Source organism: Lycium ferocissimum, chromosome 1, assembly GCF_029784015.1.
Source record: "Lycium ferocissimum isolate CSIRO_LF1 chromosome 1, AGI_CSIRO_Lferr_CH_V1, whole genome shotgun sequence".
Lineage (NCBI taxonomy): Eukaryota > Viridiplantae > Streptophyta > Magnoliopsida > Solanales > Solanaceae > Lycium > Lycium ferocissimum.
Genome location: NC_081342.1, coordinates 72,406,013 through 72,416,815, shown reverse-complemented (window position 1 = coordinate 72,416,815; position 10,803 = coordinate 72,406,013). Strand labels below are relative to the sequence as shown.

At 34.1% G+C, this 10,803-nt stretch overlaps 1 protein-coding gene across 2 annotated transcripts; it reads left to right on the top strand.

Annotated features, from left to right (window-relative positions):
- Positions 1–988: 988 nt before the first annotated feature.
- LOC132059708 (F-box protein PP2-A12-like) lies at positions 989–6,447 on the top strand. Of its 2 annotated transcripts, XM_059452448.1 has the most exons (4): positions 989–1,425; positions 3,344–3,462; positions 4,511–4,591; positions 4,676–4,970. In XM_059452448.1, the coding sequence occupies exons 1-4, from the start codon at positions 1,111–1,113 to the stop codon at positions 4,731–4,733; spliced, it is 573 nt and encodes a 190-aa protein (XP_059308431.1). In that variant the 5' UTR covers positions 989–1,110; the 3' UTR covers positions 4,734–4,970. The 2 variants fall into 2 exon arrangements, with proteins under 2 accessions (XP_059308431.1, XP_059308422.1); XM_059452439.1 differs by lacking the exons at positions 4,511–4,591; positions 4,676–4,970 and adding an exon at positions 5,861–6,447 and having other exon boundaries at positions 991–1,425.
- Positions 6,448–10,803: the final 4,356 nt, after the last annotated feature.

The window sequence follows — 10,803 nt, the reverse complement described above, 5'->3', positions numbered from 1 at the left end:
GGTAAAATTCTTGAGTGTCATTGGGATTGGGGTTGTGAGGTTGAGTGTTGTAAACACTTGTAATATTTCTTCTTTAATAAGATGCAGCAAAGAACGTGGACGTAGCTCTCACATTGAGGGTGAACCACTATAAATCTGTGTGTGTTATTTATTCTTCGCTTACATCACGGCGTAAGTAGGTTCGTCTAAGGAGATTGGTATTTAAGTGGTCAAATTTGCGACCCTCCAATCTTTCCCGGGAATCGCTTTTTACAAAAGTCGGATTTGGGATTTTAAATCCTAACAGAGATGACATATAGATAGAATACATATTAAAGAAAGTTTATATCTTAGGATATCAATAGAGAAAAAATAGTCAAAATCTCTCCTAATTACTCCTCTGGTTCAAAATAATTGAGGTTTTAGCCTCTAAAAGTTAATCCAAAATAATTGAAGTTTTAGCCTCTAAAAGTTGATCCAATATAATTGATGTTTCACAAAATCAAGAAAGCATTTAGGATCCGTTTGGCCATAAGAATTATTCACTTTTTTTCCACTTTTTTCAAAAATCAAGATTTGGCCATGAAAATTTTATTTGGAATTTGAAAAACAAGCAAAATCTTGTTTTCACTTTTTTCACAATCAATTCCTTAGTTGAAAAAGTACATTTCAACAAAAATTATTATTTGCAAAAATTATGACGAAACACAACTCCAACTTTAAAATTCCCAAAAAAGTGATTTTTTTTGGTTTATATGGCCAAACGCCTACTTAGTTTTCCTTTCCAAAATTTGCCCTCGGCACATTTCCAAATCCACATAATAATGATGTCAACATAAAAAGAAATCATAAGCCTAATTCGTGTGCTTAACCTTAAAACCTCAGTTATTTTGGACCGGAGGGAGTAATATTTATTTATTGGAGTACTATTATTCAAATAAATATCCATTTCATTCATCAAGTAACTCTTTTTCTCCCCTTTTATATATCCAAACACCATCCTTTCATTTTGGGTGTAATTATCCAAACTACTCCATTACCTCCTTTATCAATAATCTATGTATCTTCCTTTAATCTCCTGTAATATTGTACAAACTATAGGGTTATAACTGTAATTCACTATTTCCCGATATGGGTGTTTCATTTTCCCTCCTTATTCCACCTATCTCCGCCACTCCACCGCCGTGTCCCGGCATCGTTGACTTGCCGGAAAATTGCGTGGCATCAATTATGACATATTTAGATCCACCGGAGATATGTAAACTTTCGATGTTAAATCGAAATTTTCGGATAGCTGGTTATGCTGATTGTATATGGGAATCAAAATTGCCTACAAATTATGAGTTAATTATTGAGAGATTATTTGAAAATTTTGATGAGAATTTGTGTAAAAGAGATATTTTTGCCTTGCTTTGTCGACCCATTTTGCTAGATGGGGGCTCAAAGGTAATATACTTTAACAACCTTGAGATCTCTTATTAAAATTTAGCTTTGAAACCTCTTATTAAAAATTGGCTTTAAGACCGTTTATTAAAAATTGGCTTTAAGACCTTTGATTAAAATTTGGCTTTGAGATCTCTTATTAAAAATTGGCTTTAAGACCGTTTATTAAAATTTGGCTTTAGACCTCTTATTAAAATTTAGCTTTACTCCGGTTCAAAATTTGTTACTGCCTGTAAATTCCGTACAAAATATAGGGTTATAATTGGAATTTCACAAATTTCTGATATGGTGATTATGAAAATTTTGAAGAAAATTTGTGTAAAAGAGATGCTTTTGCCTTGCTTTGTCGATCCATTTTGCTTGATGGTGGCTCAAAGGTAATATACTTTAACACCTTGGCTTGAGACCTCTTATTAAAATTTGGCTTTACTCCGGTTCAAAATTTGTTACTGCCTCTATAATTCCGTACAAAATATAGGGTTATAATTGGAATTTCACAAATTTCCGATATGGTGATTATGAAAATTTTGAAGAAAATTTGTGTAAAAGAGATGCTTTTGCCTTGCTTTGTCGATCCATTTTGCTTGATGGTGGCTCAAAGGTCCAATTTTTTACCCCTCTATTTTTATTCTAAGGGTTCATTTTTTTTTTTTTTTCATTGACAAAATAATTGGATATGTATCCACTATTTATTTTGCATATATATACATATGTGTGTGTGTGTAAAATTTAAACTTTTTCCTGTTTTTGTTCATCCTGGGAGCTCGGTTTATTTGTAAATTAATCATTTCTTTGTTTGTTCTGCATATATTTTTGTGGGTATATTGAAAAATTTAAATCTTTTTCCTCTTTTGTTCGTTCTAGGAGCTCAATATATTGTAAAATTATCATTCTTCTTGTTGTTTTTTGAAGGGTTCGTTTTTTCTCCATTGACAAAAGAACCGGATGTGTCTCCAGTATGTATTCTGCAATATGTATGTGGGTTTATCGTCGTCATATTTAATTTTTTTTTCTTTTTTCGGTTCATTGGGAACTCAGAATTTACCTATGTTGCCCGGACTCTTCAAAAATAGCGTGGGTACGTGTCGGATACTCCAAAAGTAGTGTATTTTTGAAGAATCCGACACGGGTGTGGCAACATTTTTGGAGAGTCCGAGCAACATAGGAATTTACATAACGGATTTTAGGTTCGAATAAAGGAGGATTGCTATAGATTGACTGCCATAGATATTCGTAATATGATAAATCCTTTAACATTGAATTCATTGTGGGGGTCTTAATAGAGCAGGGGATATATAGGAGACGATCAATTCTTTTTCAAAGATAACATTTTTGTGATAGAATCTTCAACAGTATATGGAGAATTATTTGAATGAATAGGGGAAACCAATTTTTTTTTTTTTTTTTTTTTTAATGACGGTGGTGTTCGGGCCAGCTTGTGCACACCTCGATTAATTTAATGGGTATTTGTTACCTCGCATCTACACAGGAAATTACCTAGTATTTTTTGTCTCTGTTGGAATTTGAATCTTCCATTGATAGGAGAAACCAGTTTTCAGGAAATATGTCGAGTTTGCCCCCTCCCCCCGCGCCCACCCCCACCTGCTACCTCTCACCAGCTCAGGTATCGGGTAAATTTGCCCATCAAGGTTTGGCCAGATGGAAAGAAATCACTTAGTGATTTTTGTCTCGGCTGGAATTTGAACGTGAGACCTCATGGTTTTCCGCCACTTCATTAACCACTAGCCACTCCTTTGGGTGCTAGGGCAAAGGAGTATGCTAACTCAACCCCCTCCCCAGACATAGAGAAAAAAAGAATTTATTTCTGCATTATTTTTTTGAGCTAGCAAAGCAGAGGCTTTCATAGTTTCTGGTGTTAGATGAATGCTGATGGTTTATGTTGATTTTGGGCTGTCTGCAGAAGGTTTGGTTAGATAAGCGTACGGGTAGAGTTTGTCTGTCAATATCTTCTAAAGGCTTGGCCATAACAGGCGTTGATGATAGGAGATATTGGAGTCGTATTGAAACAGCTGAATCAAGGTAAGGAACACGATTTCTTTTGCTTCTGATGTTTATATATCAGTGTTTGGATGTTTGTATCTGTTGTATTATTGACATGTGCTTTTAGATTGGCTGATCAAATCAACTGTTCAGTACATTTCTTTGATGATATCCCTCCCAAGAAATGGTTCTTATGTTCTATGTTTCTCGGAATCTCCAAAAATGTTGCGGCACGCATGTCGGATCCTCAAAAACTGCACTACTTTAGAAGGACCCGACACACACCCGTTGGCATTTTTGAATGAGCACCATAGCTTCTGTAACAATTTGTCTAGCTTGTGATATCTTGTTTGATATGCTTATGTGAAAATGCATGAATTGAGGTTCTTTGTTTTGGTCTTGTCTTTCTGTTTGATGCTTGTGCTGGAAAATTAAAAATATTAGTGTTGTAATCTAGTTCCACGTGCAATTGTAGTGCTTGATACTGCAATTTCTTGAGGAGTTTGCCGATAGCCTTTCACTTAGTCGATTTGGTTTAGCCGTTTAGGATTGCTTAACGGCAACTTACTTTCTGATTCTGTTAAATACTTGGGGGGTGAAGGGCAGTGTACTTTTCTTGAGAACAGAAATGTTCAAATTCCACTGTCCGTTAACGTGGGTTTTTACACGATTGACCTTGGAGTTCCAATTAGAAACTCTATTTGAGAATTCAGGGCTCAAATTTTCCAGAAACGTTTAATAAGTCCCTCAGCTTTTAGACACCCACATATGTATTTGTGTATGTATATAACGGAAAAAGGGTCAAAAATGCCCTTAACGTACTAGAAATGACTCAAAAAATGCCTCCTTCCACCTATTGGATCAAATTTTCCCCTCCTTCCACCTATTGGATAAAAACGCCCCTAACATATTAGAAATGGCTGAAAAATGCTCTCCTTCCACCTATTGAATCAAACTAGTTGAAATCATCTTATATCGAATAGTTTGTATCATACTCATTCAGACGTATTCAATTGATTCTTCGAAATTGGGATGTTTTAATATTGGCTGTCAACCTACTGCAAGCTTTTTCCAAATTTTTGACAAGGGACACTTCTTTATTTGGGTTTGGAACCGGCTACGGTTTGCTGGACTCACATAGACAGAGTTACAACTTATCAATTATCAGGTAAAAGAAATCAATAAAATCAGGAGCCGCCAATATCTTGGCTTTCACTTTCTTAATACTTTGTTCCATGCTTTGAGAGTGCAGATACAAGGCTATTTGGAATCAGAAGGCCTGTGACTCTGTGAGGGTTAGAATCACATAAGCCAAAGGGGGCAACAACTAAGGGGTCGTTTAGTTGGGTACTAGTTTTCTCGGGATTATAATACCGGAATTCAATTATGACGAGATTATTTAGTGGATATACATTTATTGTTAGATGCTTGGTTTATTGGACTGAAAATGGTGTATTATTTAAAACGTGTTTGGTTTTAATACTGTAAACCAAACAACCCTCTCGTGTACTGTTTATGTTATTAGCTGCTGGCGATATCTTATCGAACCAACTTGTTTCTCGAAATTCTGAAATTGAAATGATAATTCCCCATCTTCCATAATTTTTTAATATAGGTTCAAATCCCAATTTTGATTGTCTAATATTTCTGTATTTGTCCAACAAGTTTTGTTACAGAGTTACGTAGTACCTGTACTGGTGGGAGGTAGTAGGTATCCCACGAAATTAGTCGAGGTGCGCGTAACTTGGCTCCTTTTTTTTTTTTAAATATATATTACGTACATAGGGGGTAGGGAAAGGGGATTACAACGTAGGGATTCGAACTCTCACCAACAAGGTGAGAGTTCAGGTGGCCAACCAACTGAGCTAATAGATCCCTACACGCACCTGGCCCTAATACTATGGCTAATACTAACCCAAAAAAAAAAAAAAAAAAAAAAAAAAAAAAAAGAACCCTGACCGGGAAAAAAAAAGAGTAAGGGTGTTTTTGTGTAGTCAAAATGGACTTCATTTTATCAGAATAAGCACTAAGAAAGCAAACCTTTTCGATATATCGTAATATCATGCTAACTGTTTTAAGAAAACCTTTGTTGCTTGTTCTTGAGCTAAAGAGAAAGATAGATACCAAATTCAGTTGAACCGACATTTTCGTGACGGAGTATCGATATACATGTGAAAAACTTCTAAAATATCAACAAATATTAAATTTTGAACTCAAAAATTCTCGTAACAACTTCAAAGTTCATCAACTCAAAATCTTGGATCTGTCTCTGACCAAATGTCTGTCATTTCTTGATATACTCCTTTTGTTGCTGCTGTCTTCTGAGCTTGGCATGCAATGCACATTTAATTTTATTTTAACTGCCACATATTTTGAACAAACAAGAAGTTATTACTACCCATTGGACGGAATAATAAAGATTTTTCCTTCCATGTAGATTCAAGTCCGTTGCGTACCTCCAACAGATCTGGTGGTTTGAAGTCGATGGAGAGGTCGATTTCCCATTCCCAGTAGGGTCCTACAGTGTTTTCTTCAGGCTACAAGTCGGGCGTTCTTCTAAGAAATTCGGTCGCAGAATCTGCAACTGCGAGCACGTTCATGGATGGGATAAAAACCCAGTCAGGTTCCAGCTTTCGACATCAGACGGTCAACAAGCTACAAAACAGTGTTACTTGAAAGAACCTGGAAAATGGATGTATCACCATGTAGGTGATTTTGTAAGCTCGGGATCGGAAGTGTCGATGAAAGTTATATTTTCGATGACACAAATTGATTGTACACACACGAAAGGTGGACTCTGTGTAGATTCTGTACTGATATGCCCGCGCGAGTTTATGCAGAGGTCGAAGCGTTTTTAGTTGCTGATGAAACTCTGTTTAGGATGTTGTTAGTAAGAGTCTTTAGAGGTAGCACCATACATAGTTGATGGAATGGTGTTGTTAGTGAGTGAGTGACAATTATGTATATAAAGCAAGCAATGTGTGTATATATGGCGGACTTTTTTTAGCGTGAGTTTAAGTTCTACGCACCGACGATAAAAAAATCACTTATTAGGCAAGTACAGACAGGTACATCTTATGATAATCATTAATTGGTAGTATGTTTAAAAATAGTAACTAACTTGTTATCACATGTTAAAATATATTGATCGTGAAGAATTTTTAACTGTCAGTGTATATAATTTAAATTATTCTTGTATACAAATTGTTACTTTGCATCTAGTTAGCATGGCTACATTTTCATGCTTAGTTCTGATACTAACAGGAAGCATGACTACATCAGGTCGTAATAGAAAGGGAAGTGCTACAAACACAAAACACACAAAGAAAATAAAGGGTTTAATTGCGAAATCTCGTGAATTGATGCAACTTTTTTTTTTAAGGGGAGGGGGTTGATGATATAGTATTGAGTTTGCACGTATTTCAACTAATTAATCAAGTAACTTGCTATGATCTACAAGCACAGGTGTCGGCCAAAGCTATTTTCAATAAGGCAAAAAACACATGAAAAGGCATTGAGCATCGTTGCTGGTATTGGAACTTGAGATCTTTATTTGTACTCCCACATTCCTTTTTATTTGTCGCTTTAGAAAACTAGGATGATATTAATAATTTGTCTTCCGAATCAACGAACATATTATCATTAATTAACATTGTTCCCTTTACTGAACCCTATTATATATAGTAATTTAGTCAAATACCCTTTATAATTAACACTAACATTAGTATATAGTTGTCTAATGAGGGTGCCAAAACTTTAAATTATAAATAAAAGGATTGAGAATATCTATATTTATGCCTCCTGTTAGTCCTGTACTCATCTATTTAATACAAAAAGTCAGATTAATTCAAATTCATGCGATATATGGTCCATTTAAGAAAAAAACATTACCTACTAGGAACTTTTAAAGATGTCCCATTCCAGACTAATGATTTCCCAACCTGTGAGTAATTCCCAACAGCATGGCCCAATCGATGTTTTCTAGGTACTAAAATGTCTATATCACAAGTTCACAACATAAATATTACTTAACTAGTAGTCCGGAAACAGTGGCAGAATTTTGGAATTTTACTTAGGAAGTTTAAAATATAAAAAAACTAATTATGCAAAGAAATCAAGAGAATTCAACACATAATATCTGTATAAAATTATCTGTCTAGACAGTATAATTTCTTGACAGAGGGGTATCAATTGACCCTCCTTGATCCTCCGCTCCTGTCTGCAAACTGCAGAAGAAAAAAAAAAGAATTTTTGACAAATTTGGAGATATTCTGAAGATTAATAAAAGCTTTCAAGTTCTCTATATTATGTTTTATGACAAATTTGGAGATATTCTGAAGATTAATAAAAGCTTTAAAATTCCCTATATTACTTTCTTTCGTAATAATTTCATTATATGGGATTGGAATATTTTGTAGGTTTAGTGGTAGATTCACACTACACGCTAATGCAATAGAATTAGAACTCCTGCATGCCTTATTTTATTAAACACAGATAATAATCATGCACCGTAACAGCTTCAAACTAGTATCATGTGGATAGCAAATAAAAATGTATCATCTTATAAAATTTGTAAGGAACTTTGATATCGAAATTAAGACTTTATTTTAAAAACAGACGGAACATTATAACCCAATTCACTTAATTTCTGGTTTATTAGTGTTATTAGACAAAGAGGCTAGAATTTTTGTCCGATTAAATATAAATGTCCATCCATTCAGATGGTCTTTAATATTTCTGATTTTAAAATATTATATGCCATAACATATGTATACTTATACTATTATACAAACCAATCTAATGTCATAGATCAAATATAAATGTCGGAAATAATACTATAATAGACTAATGCTTCATCTTTGTATATATAAGAAGCAAAGCCAATACCTTGTGTTGTAATAGTCAATTGTCCGCTCTACCCCAATTTTTGGGACCCACGATTTTATCCCTTTTGAATTTTTACTTAACATCACCTTAGTAGTAGTTGATTTTCACATCCCGTTTTATATAGCTCTTTTTTCCCTCTTGTTCTGATGTGTTGTGTAAGACAAGTTTCAAAGTGAACTTCTTTTCGAGGTAACTGCCATTGATCGAACGAATCTAATCATTTGGTGATACCTAAGTTAATCAAAGAGCTTTACTCTCTTGTGCGGTGGACAGTCTTGTCCTTGCGACAATTTTACAACTTTCAAGATAATCACTCTTTTACAATGTCCAAGTTTTTATTTTTTTTTATTTTTTGCCTTAATTGGTTGATTGTATACCCGGGATACCTTTTGCGCAGCCAATACAATTCGTCGATTTCTTTTAATGCATCCATCTTTTCAATACGCAATTGAATAACGATTTGCCTTTCTATTATAAGTATTTCTTCATCGATTAAATCGAACATCTCCCAGACCAACGAAACGTGTCTGGGTCAATGTACCATCTTGATTGAATTGAAGTTGTTCCTACTTAGAAAAAAAACTTAAAACTTACTCTCATAACTACCCCCAATATAACAAAATTTGACTCTCATATCAGCAATTTCGTATTACAAGCAAGTTGTCAAAAACCCAAGAAGGGAGAGGAGATACAAAGATAGGAGAAAGGAGTTGCTTATGTTACCTGTTGTTCAACTGAGATTAGATGACACACGGTGTTCTTGAGAGATTCTTGGTGAAATTTTGTTTGAGACTTTGCGTCTGACAAATATGGAACCGTTCGTGTTTGTGTTTTAAGAAAACAACGGGAGAAACAGTCAAAGCTGGTTGGGTTTTGCCCCGTCGGGATTTCATTTAAAATAATTTTTTTGCGTGGATTGTCCTTCAAAGGCACTGGTCTTTAATTTTTACCCCTCAAATTGTTGGTCTTTAATTTTTGTCCTTCGCCTAATACTCCGGCTCAGTAAAAAAATAAAAATAAATCGCCAGGCAGAGTTTTGTAGCAAAATTAGGCCTATTCGGGCAAAAGCTTTAGGGGTCGTTTGGTACGATGGATAAGCAAAAATAGTCTTGGGATAAGAATTTACTACTATCTTATCCCACGTTTGGTAGGGATAAAACCACGGGATAACTAATCCCGGGATTAGTTATCCACGTATTAGAGTGTTATTTTATCCCACATAGAGGGTGGAATAACAATCCCAGGATAACTAATCCCGGGATAACTTGTTCCCCAACCAAACGAGTTAGGCTTTAGGGTTTTGTAAAACTCCAACTGAGTAAAAAAAAAAAAAAAGGAATTTATTTTTTGCCTGATCAATATGAACCGGTTTGCCTTATATATGTTTGAAGGCAAAATTCTGCCGTAAGGTAAAGTTTGAAACTCTGCCTTGAGAATCCCAAACTCTGCTTGCGAATTTTTTTAAATTTTTGACCGAGCAGGAGTTTGAACCCGAAACCCAGGAGTTTTATGCGAAGAGCAAAAATTAAAGACCAACAATTTAAGGGGCAAAAATTAAAGACTACCTCCGAATAAGGGCAATCGTGCAAATTGCCCATTTAAAATAGACCAAGGACCTGTTTGGAAAGCCACCCAGGTAATTGGAATTGGGTATAATTGGGTAGTTTGGCTTGTTCGTTTGACCAAGTAATTATTTGGTTAGGTGGGAATTGGGTGTAATTGAGAGGGTTTAGTTACACTCTCTAATTCTCAGTTGGGGTGGGTGTGGGGGGTGGGGTGGGGTTGAGAATTGGGTGTAATTACACTTTGTAATTATAGGGTCACTTTTTAGTTTCTTTATTTTTTGTTTTATTTTAATTTCTTTTCTTCTCTAATATATTTTTATTTCCATTATTTTAACTTGTTTTTTATTTTTCACTTTTAATTATTTTTCTTTTTATATTAATTATCTTTCATTTCCTTTTTTTCTCATTCTCAACCTTTACTTCTTATGATTCTATGTAATTGCTTGTATTGTTTTAATTTTTTCTTTTATTCATTTAGCATAACTGTGTTATATTCTAATTTTTGAAACTACATCTCTTAGTATTAGATAGAGAGTTATTAACAAACATGGCATGTAATGAGTTATGCTATTAAAGTAGAATGTCGTTGTGAATGAGGATATAGACATATATTTTCCCTTTCTTTTAAATTATAATTACTTAAGTTATGTTGGAAATTACTTATGTGATGTTGGAATTTGACATAGAAGTATTATGTTAAACTTTTTTTTATTTTTATATTGAATTTAGGTTATATTTTCGATTTTAATTTATTTTCTTTAGTACTATTGACTTGTAATTTCACATTGCATGTTGCTTATTTTCACTTATATATATATATAGTTAATAGATTTTTTTTTTGTCAAACATTTGAATAATGTTATGGCATTATGTTTGTAAATATTAAATTTTTTGTCAACGTCCTATCCATGATATTCTCTCAAAAAAA

Excerpts from the sequence above, each read along its gene's own strand:
- LOC132059708 (XM_059452439.1), top strand. The coding sequence starts at position 1,111 with ATGGGTGTTTCATTTTCCCTCCTTATTCCACCTATCTCCGCCACTCCA. Across the intron at positions 1,426-3,343 it reads TGCTAGATGGGGGCTCAAAG|AAGGTTTGGTTAGATAAGCG; the intron begins GTAATATACTTT and ends GGCTGTCTGCAG. Across the intron at positions 3,463-5,860 it reads ATTGAAACAGCTGAATCAAG|ATTCAAGTCCGTTGCGTACC; the intron begins GTAAGGAACACG and ends CCTTCCATGTAG.